Source organism: Daphnia pulex, chromosome 8 (genome assembly GCF_021134715.1).
Source record: "Daphnia pulex isolate KAP4 chromosome 8, ASM2113471v1".
NCBI classification, from domain to species: Eukaryota; Metazoa; Arthropoda; class Branchiopoda; order Diplostraca; family Daphniidae; genus Daphnia; species Daphnia pulex.
Genome location: NC_060024.1, coordinates 12,881,514 through 12,905,998, shown reverse-complemented (window position 1 = coordinate 12,905,998; position 24,485 = coordinate 12,881,514). Strand labels below are relative to the sequence as shown.

At 43.2% G+C, this 24,485-nt stretch overlaps 5 protein-coding genes across 6 annotated transcripts; 2 read left to right on the top strand and 3 right to left on the bottom strand.

The window, feature by feature from the left end:
• Window position 1: 1 nt before the first annotated feature.
• Window positions 2–3,499, top strand: LOC124200307 (glutamine-dependent NAD(+) synthetase-like). The gene is made up of 10 exons (XM_046596503.1): window positions 2–378; window positions 461–573; window positions 634–718; window positions 790–935; window positions 1,019–1,268; window positions 1,339–1,577; window positions 1,647–1,931; window positions 2,017–2,602; window positions 2,672–2,836; window positions 3,191–3,499. The coding sequence occupies exons 1-10, from the start codon at window positions 175–177 to the stop codon at window positions 3,275–3,277; spliced, it is 2,160 nt and encodes a 719-aa protein (XP_046452459.1). The 5' UTR covers window positions 2–174; the 3' UTR covers window positions 3,278–3,499.
• LOC124200306 (gem-associated protein 5-like) lies at window positions 3,404–7,421 on the bottom strand. The gene is made up of 10 exons (XM_046596502.1): window positions 7,090–7,421; window positions 6,901–7,025; window positions 6,606–6,843; window positions 6,497–6,537; window positions 6,143–6,427; window positions 5,729–6,083; window positions 5,130–5,666; window positions 4,904–5,055; window positions 4,174–4,847; window positions 3,404–4,104 (listed from the first exon to the last, which is right to left on the bottom strand). Exons 1-10 carry the CDS (start codon window positions 7,292–7,294, stop codon window positions 3,501–3,503), a joined length of 3,216 nt encoding a protein of 1,071 aa, XP_046452458.1. The 5' UTR covers window positions 7,295–7,421; the 3' UTR covers window positions 3,404–3,500.
• Window positions 7,422–7,606: 185 nt separating this feature from the next.
• On the top strand, window positions 7,607–9,105 carry LOC124200810 (CD63 antigen-like). Its single transcript, XM_046597122.1, has 5 exons — window positions 7,607–7,812; window positions 7,892–8,071; window positions 8,153–8,323; window positions 8,379–8,504; window positions 8,570–9,105. The coding sequence occupies exons 1-5, from the start codon at window positions 7,747–7,749 to the stop codon at window positions 8,717–8,719; spliced, it is 693 nt and encodes a 230-aa protein (XP_046453078.1). The 5' UTR covers window positions 7,607–7,746; the 3' UTR covers window positions 8,720–9,105.
• On the bottom strand, window positions 8,756–18,578 carry LOC124200808 (E3 SUMO-protein ligase RanBP2-like). 2 transcript variants are annotated; one of them, XM_046597121.1, is made up of 14 exons: window positions 18,342–18,578; window positions 16,232–18,098; window positions 15,544–16,154; window positions 14,284–15,480; window positions 12,866–14,218; window positions 11,445–12,793; window positions 11,163–11,370; window positions 11,056–11,104; window positions 10,636–10,982; window positions 10,286–10,566; window positions 9,516–10,221; window positions 9,320–9,445; window positions 9,157–9,256; window positions 8,756–9,063 (listed from the first exon to the last, which is right to left on the bottom strand). In XM_046597121.1, the coding sequence occupies exons 1-14, from the start codon at window positions 18,411–18,413 to the stop codon at window positions 8,948–8,950; spliced, it is 8,382 nt and encodes a 2,793-aa protein (XP_046453077.1). In that variant the 5' UTR covers window positions 18,414–18,578; the 3' UTR covers window positions 8,756–8,947. The 2 variants fall into 2 exon arrangements, with proteins under 2 accessions (XP_046453077.1, XP_046453076.1); XM_046597120.1 differs by having other exon boundaries at window positions 10,636–10,985; window positions 18,342–18,577.
• A 602-nt stretch (window positions 18,579–19,180) lies between these two features.
• On the bottom strand, window positions 19,181–24,436 carry LOC124199486. The gene is made up of 6 exons (XM_046595310.1): window positions 24,140–24,436; window positions 23,940–24,074; window positions 23,069–23,878; window positions 22,574–23,005; window positions 22,207–22,508; window positions 19,181–22,144 (listed from the first exon to the last, which is right to left on the bottom strand). The coding sequence occupies exons 1-6, from the start codon at window positions 24,296–24,298 to the stop codon at window positions 19,243–19,245; spliced, it is 4,740 nt and encodes a 1,579-aa protein (XP_046451266.1). The 5' UTR covers window positions 24,299–24,436; the 3' UTR covers window positions 19,181–19,242.
• Window positions 24,437–24,485: the final 49 nt, after the last annotated feature.

Genomic DNA, 24,485 nt, shown 5'->3' with positions numbered 1-24,485 from the left:
ATGTTTACCTCGGCGAAAAGAAAAACAAACCTTCCGTCCCGCTGATTTGTCGATTTGACAGTTGCTCTGGTAACGTTAGTATTGGCAAAGTAATAAAAAACCTGTTGGGTCGATTTCCGCAGCTTGGCAAGAAGGTAAAAAGGAAATAGTATTAAATCAGTCAACGAGGAGAACATGGGGCGCAAAGTTGTAGTCGCCGTTTGCTGCTTGAACCAGTGGGCTTTGGATTTCGACGGAAATCTGTCACGCATCATCGCCAGCATCCAAGAAGCAAAAGTACAAGGTGCTAGTTATCGCACAGGACCCGAATTAGAAGTCACAGGATACAGCTGTGAAGATCATTTTTATGAAGCTGACACTCTTCTACACAGCTGGGAGGTTAGCGTGTCACTTTTCTGATTTATGTTTACTGCGGTTTGTTTCTGGGAAATCTAGAAAATGATCTTTGATCCTCAAATAGGTTTTGGCTGAACTATTAGCCAGTCCAGTATGCAAAAATATTTTAGTTGATGTTGGCATGCCGGTTATGCACAAGAGTGTCACTTACAATTGCAGAGTTGCTTTTTTCAATGGGTAAGCAATTGTTTTATTGTTATTATGCTCTTCTTATAAACAGTACCCCCCTTTTCGCAGAAAAATCTTGCTGATTCGTCCTAAATTGAAACTCTGTGATGATGGCAATTACAGAGAATCAAGATGGTTCACTGCCTGGACAAAAGTATAAAATTTATTTTACACCAGTTTTTGGGATCTGTGGCCTTAATTAAATGTGAATTATTTTGTAAACAGCTTTACCAAACAGAGGATTACATATTGCCAGAGTTTATAAGAGAGCTTACAGGGCAAAAATCTGTAGTTTTTGGAGATGCAGTCCTGGAAACCTTGGATACCACCATAGGTTTTGAAATTTGTGAAGAATTGTGGAATCCCTCCAGGTACAGTTGTACTTGCAAATGAATATTATTATTGTTTGTTGTTTTAATGACCAGTAAAACCCAATATGCACACTATTTGGTAGTACTCACATTTCTCTCGGTTTGGACGGCGTTGAATTCATCGTCAACGGGTCGGGTTCCTACTTTGAGTTGCGCAAGGCCAACGTTGCCGTCGATCTTGTCCTACAAGCAACATTAAAGTCCGGCGGTTGCTACTTATTCTCAAATTTAAGAGGCTGCGATGGACAGCGTATCATGTTTAATGGAGGATCGTGTATCGCACTTAACGGACAAACAATCGCTAGAACGCGTCAATTCTCCTTAGAAGAAGTGGTAATTTTCGTCACAATATGTATCACTTGGATATTTTTAAAATCATTTCTTGCGATGGTTTATTCTTTAGGAAGTTGCTGTAGCCACTGTCGACTTGGATGACATACGAACTTACCGCAATTTAGTCCGTTCTCGAAACATCGCCGCTGCCCAGAGTCCATCGTATCGTCGTATTCCGGTCGATTTCAGTCTGAGCGAGTCTTCCTGCTACGCTATGAGAGCTTCCAGTACCCCATTCAAATGGCAGTACCACAGTCCTGAAGAGGAGATTGCTTATGGTCCTGCCGGCTGGCTCTGGGACTATCTCAGGTTGGTTTAAATTCATTTCAAACAACAGGATGACATTTTTTTTTAAACCGAACATCAAATTACTTGAAGGCGGTCTGGCCAGGGTGGATTTTTCTTACCTCTGAGTGGAGGTGTCGATTCAAGTTCCTCGGCTGTTTTAGTTTACTCCATGTGTCGAATGGTGGTAACTTCTGTACAAAATGGCGATAGTCACGCCATCGACGATGTCCGGCGTATTGTTGGCGATCCCAGTTACATCCCGGACGATCCTCGTGAACTGTGCAACCGGATTTTCATCACCTGTTACATGGGCAGCGCCAATTCATCGGCGGAGACACGACAGCGGGCAAAGGACTTGTCTGACCAGCTGGGAAGGTAAACGACCTTTTTTTAATTGGCCAACTTGACACCACAAACAAAAAAACAGACACTAAATTATTTTTCCTTATCACCCAATAAGCTATCATTTGACCCTGGCTATCGACGCTGTTGTCTCGGCCGCTCTCAACATTTTCACAGTCGTCACGGGGCTCGTACCAAAGTTCAGAGTCGATGGCGGCAGTTTGCGAGAAAACCTTGCCCTGCAAAACGTCCAGGCCCGAATGAGGATGGTGTTGAGCTACTTGCTGGCCCAGTTGATGTTGTGGGCCAGGGGCAGATCGGGTGGTTTGTTGGTTCTTGGTTCTGCCAATGTCGACGAATCTTTGCGTGGCTACCTCACCAAATACGATTGCTCCAGTGCCGATGTTAATCCCATCGGCGGAATCTCCAAAGGGGATTTGAAGCGATTCCTATCATACGCCCGGAATGAATATTGTCTAACTTCCCTGGACACTATTCTGACAGCTCCGCCGACTGCCGAATTGGAGCCCTTGCAAGAAGGTCGTCTAGTTCAGACGGACGAAGAAGACATGGGTTTAACTTACGCCGAGCTGGGTGACTTGGGGCGACTTCGTAAACAGGCAGCCTGTGGGCCTTACACCACTTTCTGTCGACTAATTCAAAGCTGGAGGGGAGCAGGAACACCAGCTGAAATCGCACACAAAGTATACAATGTCTCTTTTATAAAAAGAAAAAAAATGGAAATTTAGTACCAAAAGAGTTTCAATTTCAAGGTCAAACATTTTTATCGCTGCTACGCCATCAACCGACATAAAATGACGGTGATTACGCCTTCCGTCCACGCCGAGACGTACAGCCCCGATGATAACCGCTTCGACCATAGGCCCTTCCTTTACAACGCCAAGTGGGGATGGCAGTTTCGCGCAATTGACGCTCATGTAAGTATATATCGAGCCGTTTCATGCCCGACAGCTATACTACTACTATGTAAGCTTGTGAATTATTCATTTAGGCTTTTAATGGAATTACCATGTAGAATGTAGAAGAATCCCGGTTCGCCTCGAGAATCTTTATCCTTCCTTTTTTTATTTTTTTTTATACTGCTACCAAAGTCAGGGTGAGGAGGGGGGGGGGGAGCTGAAAGGAGGAAGGGGAGGTTTTATATGCTAAGGCTGTTTGATCTGTGAAAACTGGAGAGGTGCCGGCGTATTGATCGGTCGGGAAAGCCATGGCTTACGCATGTCATTTTTAGATATGTTCCACCTCCTTTTTTTTGTTGTCTTTTTTTCTAGTTGGAGCACGTCAACAAGATGGTCGACACTGATGATCGTAAACTAGATAATGCGCACATGCAATCAGGTAATTCTATTGCATTTTAGTTAATGGCGAAGAAGAAAAGGAAATCACCAAAACTCACAATAACTGCTAATTGTGCGGATCAACGGGGAGCTCCTGTGTGACCGTCTAGATTCAAATTAATTAATAAGCCTTTAGATAAAAGGAGATTATCAGCATAATATGGGCTCAACAAAGCCGTCCATGTAATTAATTATTAGACTGTAATAATAATACCGTCAAATAATACACTCCCAGATACATCATTTATTCTCTCCCATTTTCTTGAATGATTTCGTCATTTTCTGTTTTCTCGTCTTCCGCTGCTGCTGCTGCTGTTGATAATGCGACGACTTCTTGGTTCTTGTCCGCTTGATCGATACTTTGAGATACTTCCGCAACGGCGGCATCGCCATTCGTCGGTGTAGGACTAGGTTTTTCAGTAGTCGCAGTGGCAGTCTGCGCAATGTCCGTAGCTTGTTGTAAATAGGCTGCAGCCAATTGATCCAGACCGGCGCTTGTAGCCAGGTCAGCCGACAAAACCAGAGACAACGGATCTGATCGTCGCGCCAACGTGCGAGCCGCTTCAGCTACCTCGCCATTGGCCAGGAAACATTTTACTGCCAATTCGAGATTACCATCTAAAACAGCTTTGCTGGCCCAACGAGAAAGACTCTCTTGAACTTGAGAACTTTCGTCGGGGTACTGGCAACGTGTAAGAGCCACGGCTTCACGATGTAACTGCTGACTGGAAAACATTTCAATTGCCTGACTCTTCTGGCCGGAAATGAGAGTATAAGACACGGCTTTCCTGACATCTCCTTCTGCCATCAGCTGCTGGGCGTACAGATGGGCCATTTCCCTCCAAAACCTATCGGATCAATACTCCAATTAATGATCGTCGAGTCTCATCTTGTGATTTAAAAAATGGCCAACTTACTCCAAAGAGACTTGAGGAGCCAAACTAACAAGCCAATCATTAAGCTGCCTTTTCTTTACAGCTTCTCGTAGCATCGATTCGACATCTCCTTGCCAGATTCTCAAATGAGCTGCTAGATCTGAATTAGAACCTTCTTGATGATGGTCGATCTCCTCCTGGAGCATTTGAACTGTGGAATCCCGGCTAGCAAAAAAGCCCAGATGAGCCAACTCGGCATCTCCGAAATCAGAGGCAGGACATGTAAAGGATTCCGGATCTTCGCCAATGACGGAATGTTTTAGAGTCACTCCTTTCAGGGTAGCCAATATTTTGCAGTCTTTCAAACCCTCGATTCGGCCACGGGCTTCAAGAGTGGCGCTAACCGGGAACAATGATTTCAGCTTACTCGGTGGCTTCTTTTTAGTTGTGCCACTTGAAGTTGCATGGCGACCAACAAAAGAAGAAGATTGAGGGGGTTTGTATGGTATTTTCTTTCGTTCCTTCAACGTTTTGACTGCAATAGATTCGGCAGGTGTCTTGTAGACTTGTTCTTTAACTTTCCACATTCGAATAGTCATGTCGTCTCCTCCTGTAACGGCCGTATCCTGTTCTAATGCGTTCCATTCGCAACAAAGCAATCTTCCGGTATGGCCACCAAAATTAGCCACTTGCTCTTTGTTGATCACGTCCCAAACCTGCAAATGCAAGTAAAAATAAAAGGGTATAATTAAAAAGTCTAAGAATGATTTACCTGTGCGGTTCCATCATAACTGGCAGAAAGAAGCTTTCCATCTTCATGTGGGCTCCAAGCCACCGACACCACACGTTCTTTATGACCGCTTAGAGTAGCCGCAAGTGTGGATGTTGCGGGTTCGTCGTTGTTGGCAACGACGACGCTAAAAACTGGAACAAAAGTAAAAAGGCGTCAGTCAGTCAATAAAACAAAAGGGGTCAAGATAGTTAAAATTTACACGTACCTTTGATGTTCACATCGTTTGAAGCCACTGCCAACCAGTTTTCAAATTTGGAAGGTTCCACACTTTGGAAAGTGAATGGCGGATGCCATTTAAGGCATTGAATAAGTTTTTTATGCGCAACGATAATCGTTAGCAAAGATAAATCGCCGCCTGAATAGATTTCCACAGAACCGTCTTCGTTGCCTACGGCTAGAAGAGAAAAGTCCACTTTCCATTGAAATTCCGTACGCGAAGGGAACTTTTGATTTTTTTCTCCTTTGCTTGCGATCAAATTATTGAAATTTTTTGCTTCCGTATCTAATGCTGATGGATCGTGAACCATAATGTTGTTCCCACCACAAGAGTAGAGGAATATCCCTTCCTTAGACGGCAGGGTAGCCCAGGATAAATTGTATACGGTACCCTTGTGGTAAGTGCGACTCAATTGAGGTGGTTTAGTTAGCGACAGTGTGTCAAATATTCCTACGCGTCCTTCATCGGTTCCAAATGCCAACCGGCCCTCTATTGTCGGATGCCACGCTAATCCACTCACTTTGCCTGTTATGATTGAATTGCAATTTTACTCTCTATACTGCATAAGTAGATTATATATTCATCACCTTTGATTCCATTCCACAGCATCATCATGTCAGGTTTCGCAGCTGCCATATTCCATAGTCTGATGGAGCAGTCTCCCAATCCCACAGCCATTTGGGATGAATCGATGGGATTGATATTCATGACGTAGATGAAACCACCCATGGTTGGCATACAAAGATGCGGATTCTCCATTTCTTGAATGCCTAACACTTCTTTTGGTACGTGGCCTTCCACTATGGGCCAAAGAATAACATTACGATCCTGCGCCGAAGTCCAAATCATTTCCTGGTTTTCTCCAGTCATGTATGAAGAAATATTGAAGAGTCCACGGCTGTGAAGCTTGTGAACGATCTTCCAAGACAATTTGGGCCCAACCTACAGCAAAACAAATTGATTAAATTCATGCAAATAAAAATTTAACTTAAAATTCTGACCTCCCACAAGATAAGTTCACCACTGAGTCCACTGCTCAAAATATGTTTTTCGTTTAGCCAATGTAAGGCTACCCAGGTCGCACGTTTATCATCCTGAGTAGACCGAGGGCGATGGACTCCAGTATTGCCAGGAAGTTTTGATTGGCTGACACATTTTCCTTCGTTAGTGGCCCAGATTTTAATAGTTTTATCTCGGCCCGAAGTCGCCAAGAATGTTTCCTTCTTTTCTTTTTCACAAATAAATACATTTCCTTTCAAAGGGCACCAAACGATGTTGTGTAGATCCTAAAAGAATTTGTTGTGAATTAATGACGACACTTCATGGGAAAACGCAAAACTGGTTAAACTTATTACATCTTCGTGAGCTCGCAGTTTATGAATTATACCACGGTTTTCTAAATGAAATCAATGATATGTGTGATGAAAAATCATGATAATGTTAGAGCAAGTACTGAATCATTACCTCTAACATCACATATGTACAGCAATCCACCTTTACAGCCAATGGCCAGCTGCCATGGAATGTGGGGATTGAATGACAGCATAAGAGGGTTTATTTTCCCATAATTGAGCTTCCGAGTGCTGCAACTCTCATAGCTCAATAGTAGCTCTGTTATTATGATGGTCCCATCTTCACTTGATGATGCCAAGATTTTCTTATCCAGTAGAGAAGACCAACTTAGACAAGAAATTTTTTGCTCCTAGAAAAAGATGTCAAATTAGATTTGTAGCTTGACAATATGTTTTACAAATATTACCTGATGTGCATTTTGTTCAAATACAAGACTCAAATCATTATATTTCCATATACAAATAGAACCATCTTCTCCAGCACTACTCAGCAACAAATTATTCTCTTCTGAGGGCTGATACCAAGACACACCTTCATATGAAAACAAAACCGATTAATTGAAAAGTGAACCTAAGGAAGTTTATGCTAAACTAACAAGTAATTTTATTCCTGTGGGCGTCCGGGATGACATTAGTTGTAGGATAACTGAAATTATCTCCTACATTACAAGATTTCACAAAGACGAGGCATCGCGAAGCAGCATAAACTAATACTCCAGACTTTTTGTGACATTCAAAAGCACCACTCAGATACCAATTTGGAGATGGAGGAATCACAATCTCTTTTTTATTTTCTGTCATCCTACAAGTTTAACTTGTACAATTTCTTTAAGTTGAAAACTAAATCTTACATATACGCACCATGTGCGAACAATTTCAAAACAACGTGCACAGACGACAAAGGTGGTGCTAAACAGTAAACCTTACTAAAAGCAGATATTACATAATTTATTTTTGAGATGGGATAAGTTAAGAAGTTGTAATAATTCTTTAAATAACGCTCAGAAAAAATTCGTTATTATGAATCATGAGCGATCCTTCGTGTTGCATAAAATAAAACAATTCTTGGCCGCTTCCAAGGGTAGCTCGAATTGTTCCTCATCAAATCAGAAATCAACGAACCTTGTTCGAAATGTGCGCGTCAAAAGGAATTCGTCACTTATTTCGAAGAATAGCTTACGCTCATAAACGTCGATAGATGTGTGAATGTAGGCTGATATTGTTTGTCATGTTCCAGAGTTTCAGTGAGCAATATGGAGACCGGAAGATGCAGTTTCGCTTGTGCATTTCTACATTTGTTCATAAATGTTCTATTACTGGTACGCTTAATTCTTTATTATTTACGAAAACTCATTGCAATCAATGAGTGACACAAGTAATTATTACGAAACATGGTAGGTTCTCGGAATGTGTTTACTTGGATTTGGACTAGCTGAAGAATCTACTCGGCTAACATCCATACTCTCGGCTGAATTGAAAATCGGAAGTCTTGCTGTTGTCATAGGAGTCATACTGATCGTTATGACGACGCTTAACTGTTGTTTCACTATTGACGGCAGTTCTGTTTTTTACTACATAGTGAGTAAAATAAAAATAATTTTCTTTCTCCCTATCTGTATCCGTAGTGAATCGTATTAAAGAGACGTTGACACTTGACAGTATGCAGGTTTCCTCGTACTGTTGTTCATTGCCATGGTTGGACTTTTGGTGGCGTTCGGTCCTGATTTCGGTACTAAAGTCAAGCAAGACATTAGAGAGTCTATGCGCGAAATGATGTATTTCGATCCCGACGGAAGTGGGAAAACTGGAATGGATATCACCCAACAAATGGTAAATTAGTTTACTTGGAAATTAGTCGGCTGACGTGATAAAGCGCTTGGTTTAGTTCCAGTGTTGTGGCGTTGATAGCTACAAGGACTGGAACAGCGTAGCAGGATATTCATTCATTCCTGATTCCTGTTGCGTTAAATCAGGATGCGACACTTCCTATCTGAAGAATATATACCAAGAAGTAATTAAATATTATTATTAATCAGTTACATTAAATTTAGTTTAAACTTAATTCTCACTTTACAGGATTGTGTCTCGAGCATGATGAAGTCGGTCGATGCCCTCTTCGCCAAAATAACCGCAATTGGGATTGCCATTACGATATTCCTACCTTTTCAAATCATTCTTGTCATTTTTCTAGTCCGCTGCGTTCCGAGTGATCCTGTCTATCAATAGTTAATTTGTTTGTTGCTACAAAAAGGAAAAATTTGATTGTGAAAAGAATAGACGCCCGTATCAGGTCATCTCAATTTATTGTTACGAATTAATCACACTGTGGAAAGGCCCGCAAAAGTACAATCGAGGGTGAAAAAACGAGTGAGTTCAATCATTGACAACTGAAAGAAACGTCATATCAAAAAGGGGGGTATCCCCCTGACCTACCAAAAAATAGGCAGAAAACATTTAATTCACATCATTTAAAATATCTGATAGCGCTCGGGCTAATTTTGGATCACAAGCACGAACAAGTACTGCCGGCTTGAAAGACGTGACGGCTCCTTCAGATGGCATGGATTGACCTGCAAAAGCTTAGGTGCTTAAGCTCTCTCTCGGAACATTTATTAACGATGAAAAAATCTATCTCCTCTCTCCGGATGTTCATTAAAACTTGCCTTCGACATAGTCTCCGTGATCGTCATTGCTATGGTCGTAGCCGGCTGCGTGTAAATCAGGCTCGTCGTGTACATCAGATTTCTCTGCATACTGCTTCGCCTACAACAACAACAACTATTAAAATATCGATCAAACGAAGTTGCTAGCTCAGTCAAGACTTACTTCGGCAAACATCGATTGGAATTCAAGCGCAGCGTCAGTAGAGCTGAACTGGGCACGGAAAGTCCTGTGCACAGATTCCTCAGACGAATAATCGATTGCCGACCATACGCACTCTTTGTTATCAACCTATAAATCAGATCATTAAGTTGGATGCAGTTCTTTTTTATACAAAGGGATAAAAGAAATAATAAAATACCTTTAGCTCAGTCTCAATAGCAATGACATTGTCACAGAGCAACTGCTCATTTACATCTTCGACAACGATCCTCGCACACAACATCTCATCGTCGTACACAATTTTAAGATTGCCGGTTCCTAAAAGCACCCATTTCTTGTCGGTCTGACCACCTTCCAGGGACGAGAGTGTGCAGCGCTTCTCGAACATAATGGACTCCTCCAAATCTTCATATTCTTCTTCATCTTGATCTTCTTCAACTGTTTCTTCATCTTCACCTTCTTCCTCCTCTTCTTCTTCAGCGTTCTTTGTTGCACCTGTCACTTCCGGTTGAGGAGTAACAGTAGGTAGAGTCTCTCCAGGTTTCATGGCTTCACAGCAAGGGCATTTTAGCACAGTAGCATCATTACGCGTAAAGCATCCTTGGCATTCCCAAGAACCTTCTTTGTGAGTCACAGCTAGAGTTGAAACAATGTTTGACTCGGCCAACGTTGGCTTTACTGCGGTCGTGTTCTTCCTTAACGCAGTTTGGCATTCCTCAAACTTAGTTTTAAAGAGAGTTGCCTGATCGTCTGTCTTAAAACGAACTGCAAATGATTCGGAGATTAACTCGCCCTGTGAAAAATCCATTGCAAACCAGGTCCAAGCAGTAGTAGAAGTAGACATGGGTTTCAAACTCATATCATCAGTGATCCAATGATTACATGCCAGTTTGTGAATTTGGTCCCTAAAACAAACAAATTCGTTACTTTCTTCAAGTCAGGTATCACGGGAAAAAATTATGAAAATACCTTCTCAACAGAATTCGGTAGGTATTTTTGTCCTTGTTATAAAGGATTTTTATATCTCCGACTCCTTTCTCCTTCCATTCCTTACTTTCTGCCACGTATCGGTATAATTTTGCGCGGTGAGAGAAAATGACTTCTTCATCCTCCTCACCAGTTTTCACCTCAACCAACGCCGGCAGAGGAATAATTGGTTCAAAGTGAGGATCGTTGCTTTCAGGAACTTCGTCGTTATCGTCTTCACCATGGTTGGTTTTATCTTCTTGCGGCGTCGCTGGACTACCCATCTAAAGAAATAATAAATTTAAAAAATTCATAAATCACTTCATGAAAGTGAAATCAAAATTAAATTTTACCCCAAAAATAGGTTGACCAGTTCCAGACCAGGAAAACGCGGCTGGCTTGTTGAAGCCACTGCCAGTTGAAGAGACTAGTGACGAGAAAGATAGCTGTGAGGCGGAGGCATCAATCATCTTGGCAAACGAAATTGCGTTGGAAGGAGTCTCGGGTTTGGCGACATTATTGGGCTTAGTAATGACGTCAGGTTTCGTGGTTACACTCTTGTCTTCAGGTTCACAACCACGACAACCTGGACACGGCGGAGCATCTTCGTACAAGAAAAAGTTAAGGGGGAGCTTGAGCTCCTTGGCTTTACGCTTCTGTTCCTCTGTGGCTTCCTTGGCGTAGACAAGTTGTACTTCATCTGCTATTTCGTGGAAGAAATATTAAAATTTAGTAACTCTTTAAGACAATAACAAAACTGTATTTGAAAGTACCTCCTGTTGCAGCTGGCGTGCTGGCGACAGACGCTGATGAAGGGGAAACCTAGAGCGCAGAAAAGATTAATTTCGAGCTAATTAATTTGCAATTAGTGCACGATTACCTTAGTCTCATTCACAGCATCCATGAAAGCTTTGCAGGTTTCTGCGTCACGAAATCTTATGGCGAAAGTCTCTTCTTTCTCTTCACCGTCAGTAAAGTCTTTAGCTTTCCATATCCAAGATTTCTCGTCTTTGGGTTTGAAAGTCAGATCAGGAGTGAGAGCGTGATTTAGACAAATCTTAAAAATTTGTTCTCGTCGCATTAATAGTCTAGAATAAAACAATAAAAACAAATGAATGAAAAAGGTTAATAAATTATAATGAAATACAACTGATAAGCTTACCTAGTTTTTCCAGTGTCTTTTTGTCGCAAGATTTTTACATCACCCAGGCCTCGCTCCTTCCATTCATTATCAACCAATCGGAAAAGTTTAGCGCGATGGCAGTAAACAACTTCCTCGTCTTCTTCTCCAGTCTTGACTTGAATTTTCTCTGGCAATGGAATGATGGGTTCAAAGTGAATGTTGTCACTCTCACCTTCATCATAGTACTCGTTGTCGCTGCTGACTGAAACGTTCGGTGAACGAGCAGTCAGCGTCGCTGGGCGTGCTGGGCTCGCAGCAGAAGGCGTGCCCATGGAGAAACTGAAGCCATTGCCAAATCCAGTAGTAGTGCTGGAAGAGAATGATGAATTCGCGCCAAACGAAGATAAAGTACTAGAGGCGGGCGTTCCAAATTTAAAGCCTCCTTCCGAACCAAACTTGAAGGAAGGAGCTGCTGGAGTGGTAGCGGTAGGTAAACTCTGTGTAGTAGCGGGAGCAGTTTCTCCAGGTTTAATGGTTTCACAGCAAGGACACTTTACCATAGCAGCATCATTGCGTGAAAAACAGCCCTTGCATTCCCAAGATCCTTCTTTGGGCTTAAACAATCCAGCGAAGGATGCAGTTACAGGTTGTTGAGGTTTGGTGGCAGGCTGTTCGGTTTTGTTAGGCTCTCCAGGTTTGCTAGTCTCACAAGATGGACACTTCATCACACTAGGGTCGTTGCGCAAGAGGCAGCCCTGGCATTCCCAGGATCCTTCTTTGGGTTTAAACTTCTCACCGAACGTTTGAGGTTCTTGGCCTTTCATTTCTTTCGCTGCTTCGACTTTTTCAATACTGATGTCAGCAGATTTCTTCTGGGCTTCATCGAAAACGCCCTTGAACTTCTGGGCCTGATCCATGGTTTTGAACCTCAGTGCAAAGGTTTCCTGAACTAGTTCACCCTCAGAAAAATCTTGTGCAGACCATGTCCATGTACGGTCTGATGTCTGCAAAGGCTTCGGTGACAGCTGAGGAGTAATGTAATGGTTGCAACAGATTTTGAGAACCTGATCTCTTCTCATCAACAAACGAGCTCGGCCAGTGATTTTATGTTCCAAAATCTTCATTTCACCTCTTCCCTTTTCCTTCCACTCTTTGGTTTCAGTAACGTAGCGATAGAGGATGGCTCGATCGATAAATAACAACTTTTCTTCTTCTTCGCCAGTCGATACTTCAATTAAGGCAGGTAATGGGATTACTGGCTCAAAGACAACATTGGGTTCATAATGTTCTCCTTCATTTTCCTCTCCATCCTCCTCCTTGCTCGTATCTTTCGTCTTATCGCTCGGAGTAGTTGATCCGAAAAGTGGTGTTCCGGTTCCAGGGAACTCCTAGAATTTAAAACATGACAAGTCTGTTATATGAAATTGCACAAAATTACAATTGAAAATGTAGAAACATACTTTGTTTGGAGCAATGGTAAAACCGGTCGAAGACTGCTGTTGGGCTAACAGAGAAAACAGCATACCAGGTTCAGCCTTCTTTTCTCCAGCGTCTTTATTTGCAACGCCTCCGAACCCCCCAAAGGAGAAACCAGCAAATGGGCTAGGCTTGTCTTCGGATTTTTTCTCATCTGAAGGCGCCTTTGGTGCTAAAGCAGGAGTCGGATTGCTATTAAAAGAAAAGCCGGCGAAAGGACTAGGCTTGACTTCTTGTTTCTTTTCCTCCAATGGTTTTTCTGGTGTTACAGCAGCAGGAACCGGCGTGGAAAAGGAAAAACTTCCAAAAATTGGTTTAGTTTCAACTGCTGATTTGGGAGTCCCAAAAATTGAGCCAGGTAGCACGGAAGACGTCGGTGTTACTCCAGTTGTGGTTGACGGTGTCACTTTGGTGGTGACGTCGGTTTGACCATTAGTTTGAGCCGTGACTACGGCCGTAGCCAATTTGGGAGGTGAAAATGAAAATGGAGCTTTCGATACCACGGTTTCCGTTGAGGAAGACGGCAGAGCGAATGAAAAAGCAGGTTTGCTTCCTCCAAACGAAAACGCTGCAGAGCTTGATGTTACCGCAGCCGAGCTGGGCGTCGTCGTTACTCCAAAAACAGGTGTAGTTGTTGAAGTCGGTGTTGCGGCAGCCACACCAAACCTAATTGTAGCAGGAGCTGATGTAGTAACGGGAGTTGGAGTTGAAAAACTAAAAGAAGGCGCTGTCGAGGCTGGTGTTGTTGCGGCAGCTGGAACTCCAAACTTCATGCCACTAAACGCGGGAGCTCCAGTTGAAGGTGTTGATGAGAATGTAAATCCCGTGCTAGCAGGGGTAGTCGTTACCGTGGTAGTTTTGAACGCCGTAGGTGTTGTCGAAGCAACAGATGCTACAGAAGGCATTCCAAATTTCATTTGAGAGAAAGGAGTTGGGGCTGGTGCTTGAGCTTCTGTCCCTGGTTTGAGTGTTTCGCAGGATACACATTTGGTAGCTTCTGCCGAATTGTTGACATAGCACATTCTGCAAGCCCATGATCCACTTTTGGGAGCAAATTTGTCCCCAAATCCTTTAACTGGTGCTTCGCTAGCCTTTTTGTCTGTTGTAGTTGCAGTATCAGGCTTAGGTTTAACAACATCGGCTGTTTTGGCCTTTTCAAAGGCTTCTTTGAATTCAGTGGATATTTCTTGAGTTTTGAATTTGGCAGCAAATTTTTCCAGTTTTGCTTCGCCATCTGCAAAATCCATGGCGGCCCAGATCCACGAATTGGCTGAATTATTCATTTCGGATAATTTGATGTCCGCCGTAATTGTGTGATTGGCACAAATCTTGAAGACCTAGATAACAGAGAACAACAAATAATTAATCCTGCGATCATAGAAATAGAAACAACCCATCCTACTTGATCACGGCGCATCAGCAATCGAACTTTCTTCGTAGTCGGGTCTTGAAGAAGTTTTAGTTGGCCAACACCACGCTCTTTCCATTGGTTCTCGGCAAAACGGAAAAGTTTGGCCCTTTGATCGAAAAGTACGTCTTCACCTTCTTCTCCAGTCTTTACTTCCACTTCTTCCGGTAAAGGAATAATAGGTTTGAAATCTGGGTAGTTGTCAACCTCCTCTTCTGGAGCGTAGCTTCCATCAGAACAAGTGGATGCTTTGCGATCACGGGCTGATTTAGATTTATCCGGAGTGGTAACAGATGAAAACTCTGGCTCTGGGATATTGGCAAGCAGGCTTCGAGTAGAAAGCTGGATGGCTGGAGATAAAGTATTATCAACTATTTTCTCCGGTGTAGCCTGTGTGGGAACATTAATCTGATATGCGTGAGGAGCAGGGGCAGTGGAAGATGCTGAATAACCAGCTGCCGCTCTGCGGAGGGCCTCAGAAGCCGATTCCACGTCGTTTATGGGTGTTGGTGCAGTGCTGATTACGGTAGGTTGCTGTAAAGTTGCTGCAAGCAGTGATGTATCTTTTGTTCCAATTCGGGAAAAAACAGACGGAGCTGGGGGTTGGGCAGCAATCTGCTGTTGAATAGGTGGAGCAACCATCCCAGGGGGCAAATAAGTCGATCCTGGTGACGGAGTTGTAACTTGGTCCATTCCCCAATGGGGTATTCCCGGTGGATACGAATAAGTTGGCGTAACGGGGAAAGGACCTGGTGCACCTGGAACTCCTACGTACGGAAAGCCTGGATATTGCTGGTATGCAGAAGGGTGGAATGGAGCTCCATAGGTCGGTGGATATCCGTATGCCGGTCTCGTTGCAGGAGCAAATGGAGGAGCATACAACGGCATATTGATCTGGGGGGCAGAGGGACCAGAGCTCTTCAATTTTCCTTTCAATTTCACTAAATTATCGAGGTCGGTTTCTTCCTCCTCGTCTTCTTGTTCTTCCCAATCTTCCACGTCGCCATCTTCGTAGCATCTATCATCATAGGTCTCAGATGCCTTTTCAGACGACTTTTTCCGACTCTCTTTCACTTCATGTTTTGCTTGCATCTCAAGATGTGACTCCAATTTTTGTATCAAAGTTTTGATGTCCACGACTTCGGCCCGAATTTGTTTTAATTCAGTTGAAATTGCTTGGTTAAATTCCTCCTAAATATTCAATTGATACATTACATAAATGAATTGAAGGGACAACTGTTATGTCAAACTTACCTGTCGCTGCACCATTTGTCTAAGTTGAGCGTCCAAACGTTCGGGGCTAGGTCTCGCTTCAGCTCGTGTGCTTGTTTCAAGACGACTTGCAAGGGACGTTCCGTTGCGCATTGAAGTCATGTTCATCACGTTTCTTCGGTGTGGGGTGCTAGTAACTTGCTGAGGCGTGAGATATTCCCTCTCTTCAGACTCTTCTTCTTCCTCAGTGCTGTGACCATTAGCGATAGACAAGTTGGTTAGACTGCCTAACTTAGTCTCGACCTTTTCAATGACTTCTGAAAGTTTTTGATCTAGTGGATGGAAACGCTCCATTCCAGGACTACGAAGGCGATCCAGTGTGATGTAGAACGCGTCTCTTGATTTGTTCAACAGTACATTGGCTGCTGATCTTGATTCGTACACGGTTGCTCCCTTGCGTAACTCTTCTTCCGCAATCTCTTTGAAGAGGAGCCCTTGGTAATATGAAGCGTACGGATCAGAGATCGCCTGTAGAAGACGAAGTGCTTCTTCACGTCGACCAGAACGCCACAACTGGTATCCAGAGAAAAGTTTCGCCTCTGATATTAGGCCGTCAATATCAGCATCTACTGAGCGAAACTCGAATAGTCGTCCTAGTGCGAGAGATTTGATACATTGATAAAGCTACTTGCGTTTAGAGATTAGACAATGATTTTTATAGATTACTTACCAGATAAAGGGGGAGTGTATCTATTTCCTGTATTAGCCATTTCAAGAAAGATTTTCCAATAACGAGTCGCCTGACTTTCAAGGGCCTCTGTTTGTTCAACTGTCATCACATCTGTGGAGATAGGTGCAGGTACGTCAACGGCAGGGAACACGCGGCTTTTCCCAGCCCTGGCCACAAATGTTCGAGCGAGCTTGGCCACGAGTTCCAGTGGAATCCCATGTTGGTTTCCAGACAGACGGATGACCTCCAAACCTCGTTGCAGAGTACGGCGCAGCTCACTTAAATTTTCTTTAGCCGATCCCGAGATAAGTTTGATGGCAGATTGCCACCAGGCCGACTGCTGGTCTGTGCACAGCGATTTTGTCAATGCAGCAGGCACCGTTCCAAACACCTTCGAATCGTTTTCCTCCAAGGAGACGGTGCTGTAAATTGAAGCATACACGAATGACTCCATGTCTAGCGCAGAAAGAGTCTCAGGTGCGCAGGAATTCCAGGACGCTGAAGAGAATGGGATATCGCGCATGAAGCGTGAAGATGTCAAGATCTGACTGAGATCTGATGCAAAGTCAGTTTCATTCAGTCTGCGATGCATGGTAAAGTATCTTAAGCCCAACCAGACCACTGGATGTAATTCGTTAGAATAGAGCTGGAGGGCGGTTTTATCAAGTTCAAGCAAATCAGCAAAAGAAGGTAATTCCAGTTGTTCCTTGGGAAATTGAAATTTTTCTCCGAAATAAGGGCGCGTTGAGGCGCCACCGAAGACGGTTTCAAACATCTTGCGTCGTCCGTCAGGATTGTCACACCTCTTGACAGTGTCCACCACCCATTTACGACCTTCTCTGCTTTCCCAGGCGACGATGCAATGGCCACATTGACTCTGACGGTATCTGGCAGTCACAATGGTTGAATCTAGAAGTTTTTTGTCGCCAAACTGATTGGGGGTTCCAGTTGTACCCTGGTTGTAAGCGATGGTGAAGAGAGTAGCAGCATAGCTCAGGGCTTGGTACTCATCTTCGAGGCCGGCTAGAGCTTTCAGAAGAACGACTAAACCAGCTTGAAAGTACAACTGACACGTAAAGTGTACCAGAATATCTCGCTGAACGCCGTTTTCTTTCGCTAGTTGTAAAGTGACGTCCAGTGATTGCAAGGTCGGTAGTACCTCACCGATAGATTGGGCTGATTTAAGGCCTTTACCAACTCTAGAAATCTTAAGAAACGATAGTCGGTCTACAGCATTCAAGTAGTGGAAGTAGAAATCAGGCCCCACTTTGTGGTCCAAAAGCTTCTTGTAGGATTCAAGGACATTCAGAGCACAATTGTACCAGTCTAGCTCTTGACTAAATACTTGAAGGGATTCAATCTTGAGCATATGTTCATAAGCTTCCTTGACTCTGTTTGAATCAAGATACAACTTTAAAAGGTGGATACGAAGCTTCATGTCACCTGGTTTGCTGAGCATTTCATTTTTCAGTTGATCTTCCACTGCTCCTTTTACTTGGGAATTTGATGACAGCATTAGCCTCTGTCTCAGCTCAAACACTACACTGTGCTGAGGCTGCAATGCTTCAGCTCTCTCCAACCAGCATTGCTGAAGATCTCTGTTGGCTGGGCTGGTGGGTAACTCACAAACCAAACTGCAGATCTTGAAAACCAAATCTCGTTGACTGCTATCAATATCAAAAGATCTTTTGTATGATCTGACAGCTGCCTCTTTTTCACCTAAAGACTCTGCAATTTGGCCAGCCAGGCGATGGCCTGGAGCTGAACACTCCTTAATTGCAAGATATGAAGCTAGATATTGTTTGGCTATCTTGTGTTCTCCAATTTGATGATAAGACTTGGCAAAGTTGAAGCCAAGGAGTTTTCGCTGTAAGAAAAATATAAAAAAGTTTTCATTACACATCATTTGTAGGCACAAGCAATTATTTTGATAAACTATACTAAAATATTGACACAGTGTGCAACATAGACAGTCAGAGACGAAATAAGTATCTGGAAATTCAATACCGCAATACTCAAAGGTCAACACGAAACTGTTATCGACTAAATTTTAAACCGGCTTCTCTAACTTCGTGAAAATCAACCTGAGTTAAGAAACGTTGATGCTCACCTCATTTTCGTTGTTCACTTTCTTCTGTAGATCTTGAACATGTTTGTCTACGTCTTTCTTGGTTCGAAGCATTTTTCTTTTAAAAAATTATCGCTTCGATCATCACACAACTCGAATTACTAAATCGGCCACTTGACAATTTACTGGATTTCCGATTGAATATGGAGGAGCTAGTGGTGGCGCAATAAACTCTCTAGTTTCCCTCGTGTGGTAGGATCGTCGCTGTTGCCAAGTCGCCATTAAGTCAATCGAGCCCTGTTCCCTCCGAATTTATTCAAATTCTTTTCTATTGCCAGATTGCTTTAAATATGTACAAAAGCATTTGCGCGCGATTTTGTTTTCGACAATGACTCACTCATTCGATGACAATGACAAAAAAACTCGCTCTGAAATCTTGGAAAAAAATAGTGATTCATTTTGCGTAAAAGACTAGTGCAATTATACAATCAGTACCAATAAAACCAAGCTAGCTACATCAGATATAAATAGAGATAAAGGATGTCGAATAATATTAAGGTCCTAAAGCTAAATGCATTGATAACATGGTCCGCTAATCGGAATGGCTTGGAGTCTAGCCGTAAATATTTGATTTCTCAACTTGTGTCTCGTTCCCGAACCTTAAAAATATAACCAGACGTATCCCTTCAACTAGTTATTGATCAGGCCTTTGGAAACGTGCCAGATAATTCGCCTTCACCAATGAGTGAGAAATTTTTTTCTCTTAGTGCCAAGTAATCAGTGAATTGGCAAGGAATCACAATCTTTTATCTTCATATAGTGGGCCTATAGAATTCGTTTTCACTTGATATTTTTTCGTTGAAAATAATAAAATTTACGAATAAACGACAATGAAGTGTAATTCTAACTTAACAAAATATGCACATCCACAATAAAAAACAATTCACACATCGATTAATTTCTGCAAATTAAGGCATAAACTTTGAAATTTAGTCGGGTCTTTCTTAATGAGCAAGGGATTACGCTGGAACCAGGCTTCCGTCATCGAACGAATGTCGCTTTTAACGCGTTGGTTGTTGGACGCCAAAGAGATCAGGGCAGTGACGGCCATTGTAGACGAAGCAATATCGACATTGGCTGCATTGCCCGTTAAAAGGCGCACAAAGAGAGGAAGAACGTTACTGGCCGATAACAAAGGGCTTTTGTAAATGTTGTGGAAAGCCATGTTACGTAAAATGGATAGGGCGTGCTTGTCGGCGCCGTAAGGATGTGATACCACGTCCACAAGGGTTTGGGCAACTCTGCTATCCATCAAATCCGGCAGAGACGGTTCCGGGAAGACTGTCAGAGCGGAGAGAAGGCGAGCTCGAAGACGAATTAGCGATGTCAGAGCCCCGTGCTGCTGACGGTTGATGATCCTTTTAAGATAAACCGGATGCCAAGTTTGAGCTAAACTGTTCCAGTACTTGTATTTGGCAAGGATCCGGCGACATTCAAGAGAAGAAACGGAAGCTAGAAGCAACTCGTGGATAGCCTCGATGATATTCCAATCCTCGTCGCTGATTGGCGTCGTTTGGCGAGCTACTAAAGCTTCCTTTTCTTCCAAATAATCCATCATAAGTTTCAGTAATACTCGAACTTCTTTTACGGTTTCCCTGCCAATTAGGATCTTTTCAAAATTTACCATGTAGAGCAGTACGGTAGCGATGGTTTCACGGCTAGTCCTCGTTTTCCAAATTTCAATAAGTGGAGCGAAAATGCCTCGCTGAAGCAATTCGTGTTCGGCTTCCGGGTGACGGAGCACGAAATTATGAGCCAGACGGATCAATACCGCCAGGTATTTATCGCTGCAATGGGAAGAGCACAACTGCAGTTCTTTCATAATAAACTCGGCCGTTAATTTGACGGTGTCTTGAGTCGGAGACGTGCAGCAAAGTGTGATAAGTCCCAGAACTTGAAGTACACTTTGACGAAGACAATTGTCGATTTTCGAAGGAAGATTGAGAATCAGCCAGCGGCAGAAATGTTCCACGTAAATTGGATCCAGTTGTAAATTCCTATCAGAGTTCACTGCGGCAGTTAGGACGGTCTGGATGAAGAGCAAAACTTGACGGGCAGCTAGATTGGTGAGTGGGCGATCGATCAAAAAGAAAATTAAGTCCCACAATTGCGGGACGGCATGGAAAACCACTTGAAAGACTTTATTGGACAGCTCCCCTTCAGTCTGGAGCAGGAACGTAATGAAAAGAGCCGCTTCACCCACCAAATTCTCGTTGTCGGAGAACAAGGATTGGACAGCTGTTGTAACGCACTCGAACTGATTCAGGAGCCAGATAGCCACTTTGGGTTGAAGAAGAGCTATTCGAGTCAATAGACATTGGACAGCCGCTTTGACATCGGGATCGGTGTCTTTGCTGTTCAATATAGAAGGGAGAACTGGAATTAAATCGTTAACAATTGCCTTTATGTGGGCGGAAGCAGACTGGACGTGGGTGCAATTGATCAGCAGCTGAAAAAGGGCTCGCAAAAAGGGTTGGTTTAAGCAAACTCTGGGGGACGATGCAATCAAAACAACCTGCCGGACAGCCTGATCCGTCATTCGTGCAGGGTGCTGTGACAACAAGAGACAAGCCTGTTCAACAACACTGCAATTTTCATCGGCATCGAAAAGGAGCGAGAGAACAGCTTCGGCCACATCATCGGTGATGTGAATATTGCGTGAAATCTGCGTGCAGGTGTTGATTCCGGCTGATTTGACTGTCGGATCAGGATGTCGGAGTAAAACCACCAACCAGTTTTGATCGGGCAAGGGAACGCTGCTGCTGCTGCAGTGTTGACTCAAAGCGATCAACATGTTAATCAGTTGAGAACAGCATTGGACTACGCTTCGCCCTTTGTTACTGTGAGTTTTGCTGCTGAATGACACCAGAGTGGCCGTGGCGTGCTTGAGTAAACTGGCGATGACGGCTTGGCTCATTGAATCGGGTTCCCATTTGAGAAGGGCAGCTGTTGTGTGCACCGTACATTCCAGGATAAGCTTCAGTGAATTGAGTTGATAGACTTGCGACTGGTTATCTTGTTCGAAGGTCTTGCAAAGGATCGCCAATATGTGCGCAAGAGATCCGGAAGCTCTGTGAGATCCAATCAGCCGGATAGTGGTTGAAACGAAACGGAGAAGCGTTGGTAACAAGTGGCCGGAATTCTCAGCCGTATTAAATTGTTGACACCGATCCTGGAATAGGATCCAGAATACGTGTTTTTCATCAACCATAATTGAGCGCAGCCACTCGAATAAAGCAAAGTCTTCGGCGTCGTCCAAGTGTTCCAGCTGGGCTAGGCAAAGCATCAACATTTCGAGAATCGAAACGAAAACTTGTTCGTCGTTGTTCGATTCAGGATGGACAGTGAAAAAGGTCTCCAGGCTCTCTTGCCATTCGAGGTTAAAGACTTCTGGGAGTAAATTGACGCGTTGTAAAACTTCTCGGAGAAGCGACAGAGCCTGGCTGACATCTTGATGACCTTGTGCATTGCATATGCAATTCAAAGCTCGTTCGACCAAGGCGCAGTCGTTGGCAGAAGTCCCGACTTCCATCTCATCTGGAGAAAGTTTGAGAAAGGATGGCACGCTTTGAACCAGCGGAGGCGTAGATAATTCGGCATTAAAAACGAACTTGGCTGACCACCTGACAACGGCTTTCGACCACATTTCTTTCCAACTTGCTGAATCAATAAATTCAGGAATCTCGGGATCCGGAGGTGGAACATTTTCTTCGGTCGCCAGCAACCGCAGAAGTGCCACACTATGACGACGATTGATTATGTCTTCTCGTGTCATCATAGTGGCTCTAAATATATAATTTGTAGAATGAATCATACCAATTTCTTGACACTTACAAAGTTAAAATACCTCAGCAGGTCCATTAAGAAACTGTCGTCCCAAGCCAAGGCGTTTTTCGCTGCCGGGTTAACGTGAGCGATAAACAGGAACGTTTTGACGATGGCCGACATGATCGACAAATACGGTTCATTTTCCGACACAAGTAAAGATTTATGAAGAAAATCAATGAGGATAGGTATTCCTCCACTGTCCAAGAATATTTGATGGAGGTCTTTATCTTCGAGAATAATTGCCAGTTTGGTCAAGTGTGTCCAGGCGTTCGCCAAATCAGCTCCTTTGAGAGCCTGCATCGTCTCCGTCAAAGTAGGTATCTGTGTTACAATCAAAAATCATAAATTGAACCGCTAGTCAACTCCTTCCTACCTAGTTAACTCACCCCAAATTTGGCTGTGCTTTCAATGACAAGAGTCAAGTCGCCTTCGAAAGTTCCTGATAGGCAAGTGGGATCGATGGCGGATATTCGCGGGCGAAGTTGATTAGCTTGTCTTTGCTGACACAAGAGGGAAACGAGGCAGAGACTGGATTTATCACGCAAGATAGGTGTGCTCGACAGATTGCGGATCAAGAATCTCAGTACGAAATTCAAATCCAGATGAGGAGAAGTGACGTTATCTTCTGGCATGAAAAGCGATTGGCTGACTAAATCCCACAAAAGGGGCCCCAGTGTTTTCAATTGTGGTATTTTCGGATCAATATCCAACACCAGCTTTGGAATGATGGCGCTTATCAAAGTCTGCCATTGCTGATCGTTCATCCACATTCGACCTTTGATGATTAGCGCTAAAATTTTCTCTGCAATCGGCGCAATCTATTTTAAGAAAAAAGTTTCATTTAAAATCAGGGTAATATGAAAAAACAATTAAATTAGTACCGCTTCGCTCTCGGAGCACATTCCCTTGGCGATGGCACGAACGACGGCTTCATCGACGAACAAATCTCCAATGTGGGGACCGATGTTGATAGATTTCATTGGAGAAGCCAGTTCGGCCAAGAGTTGATAAATTTGTCCAAGTATAGGCTCTTGTTGAGACAACAATAAGAGGGTCATGGTAGTGGCAGGTTTTCCTCCAAACTCTTTCAAATGTTTGAAGACCCACGGCAGCAGCGAGTGGGTTAAACCATCATCCAATCTCAGAAGGTTAATTACAGGAATCAAATCGTATTCCTGATCGCTGTTTTTGAGAAATTTCGCAAGGTTCTGGAAGGCCAAGCAGAGATTGGAGATTTTTTCATATTTATCGTACAAGGGGCGGTTTTCTTGTAAGATCGCTAATGACATTTCCATCAACTCTGGGTGGTAATGGGTTATGGAAGCGTCTAAGAGACCATTGTACATTTCATAGACTACATCACTGCTTAGTGAGGTAATTGGACAGCTCTGAACAGTCTTGACCATCAGGAGAAGAAATGTTGCAAAGTTTTGCCTTGAAGAGACTCGCAAGGCAGCAGATATGGTGGTCAATATCTGATAGAATTCCAGATTTTCAGCTGTTGACTTGCTGATTTCAGAAAGTGCTGACGCAGCATTCAACAGCTTGAGAATGTGATCGAAGGGTTTGGATGATTTTAGAATCATTTGATGGCATGCCTTTGCTATCATCACTGCAAGATTCGATACTGTCAAAATACCGTCTTCAATTCCATCCCCTGGACCTCTCGCTGAACTGCTGTCTGTGATAAGCTGAGATTGAAATGAATTCAGAATTCCAACGTTTTAAAAACTAATTTGTCCTCAAGCTTACCTTCACAACAGTCATCCAGGAAGGCATCTCCTTTCTCTTGACTTGCGCAATGATTCTCTTGCAGATTGAATCAAAACAGCTGCAAGCAACATTTGCAATGTCTGTGCTGCCATCCTGACACAACCTTAAAAGGCTCTAAAAATCGAAAGTGTTTAGAAAGTGAAATCACAACAAAAACATACGTAAATGGAGAAACTTACAACAAGTAACTCTCGCTGTTGAAGAAATGCCTCAGCTGGGAAATCATAGATAACGACGGTTTCTAAAAACTCGCACGTAGAAGATATGGAATCGACATCGGAAGACCTCAAAGAGTCGACAATGTTATTCAATAAGAGTGCATCGACATTTCGCTCCATTTTCTAGAAAAAAAGATCACCGATAGAAGAAAAGCATTGTTTTCTTTTTCGTTGGCAATGACAGAAATTTCAAACTGAAACTCAAAATCAACGTTGCCAGTTCGATGAATGTAATCTCCCCGGAGTAGTGACGTCACTGCTGCGACTTTACTGACTTGATAAGTAGTCATTATAGTATTTAGGATTG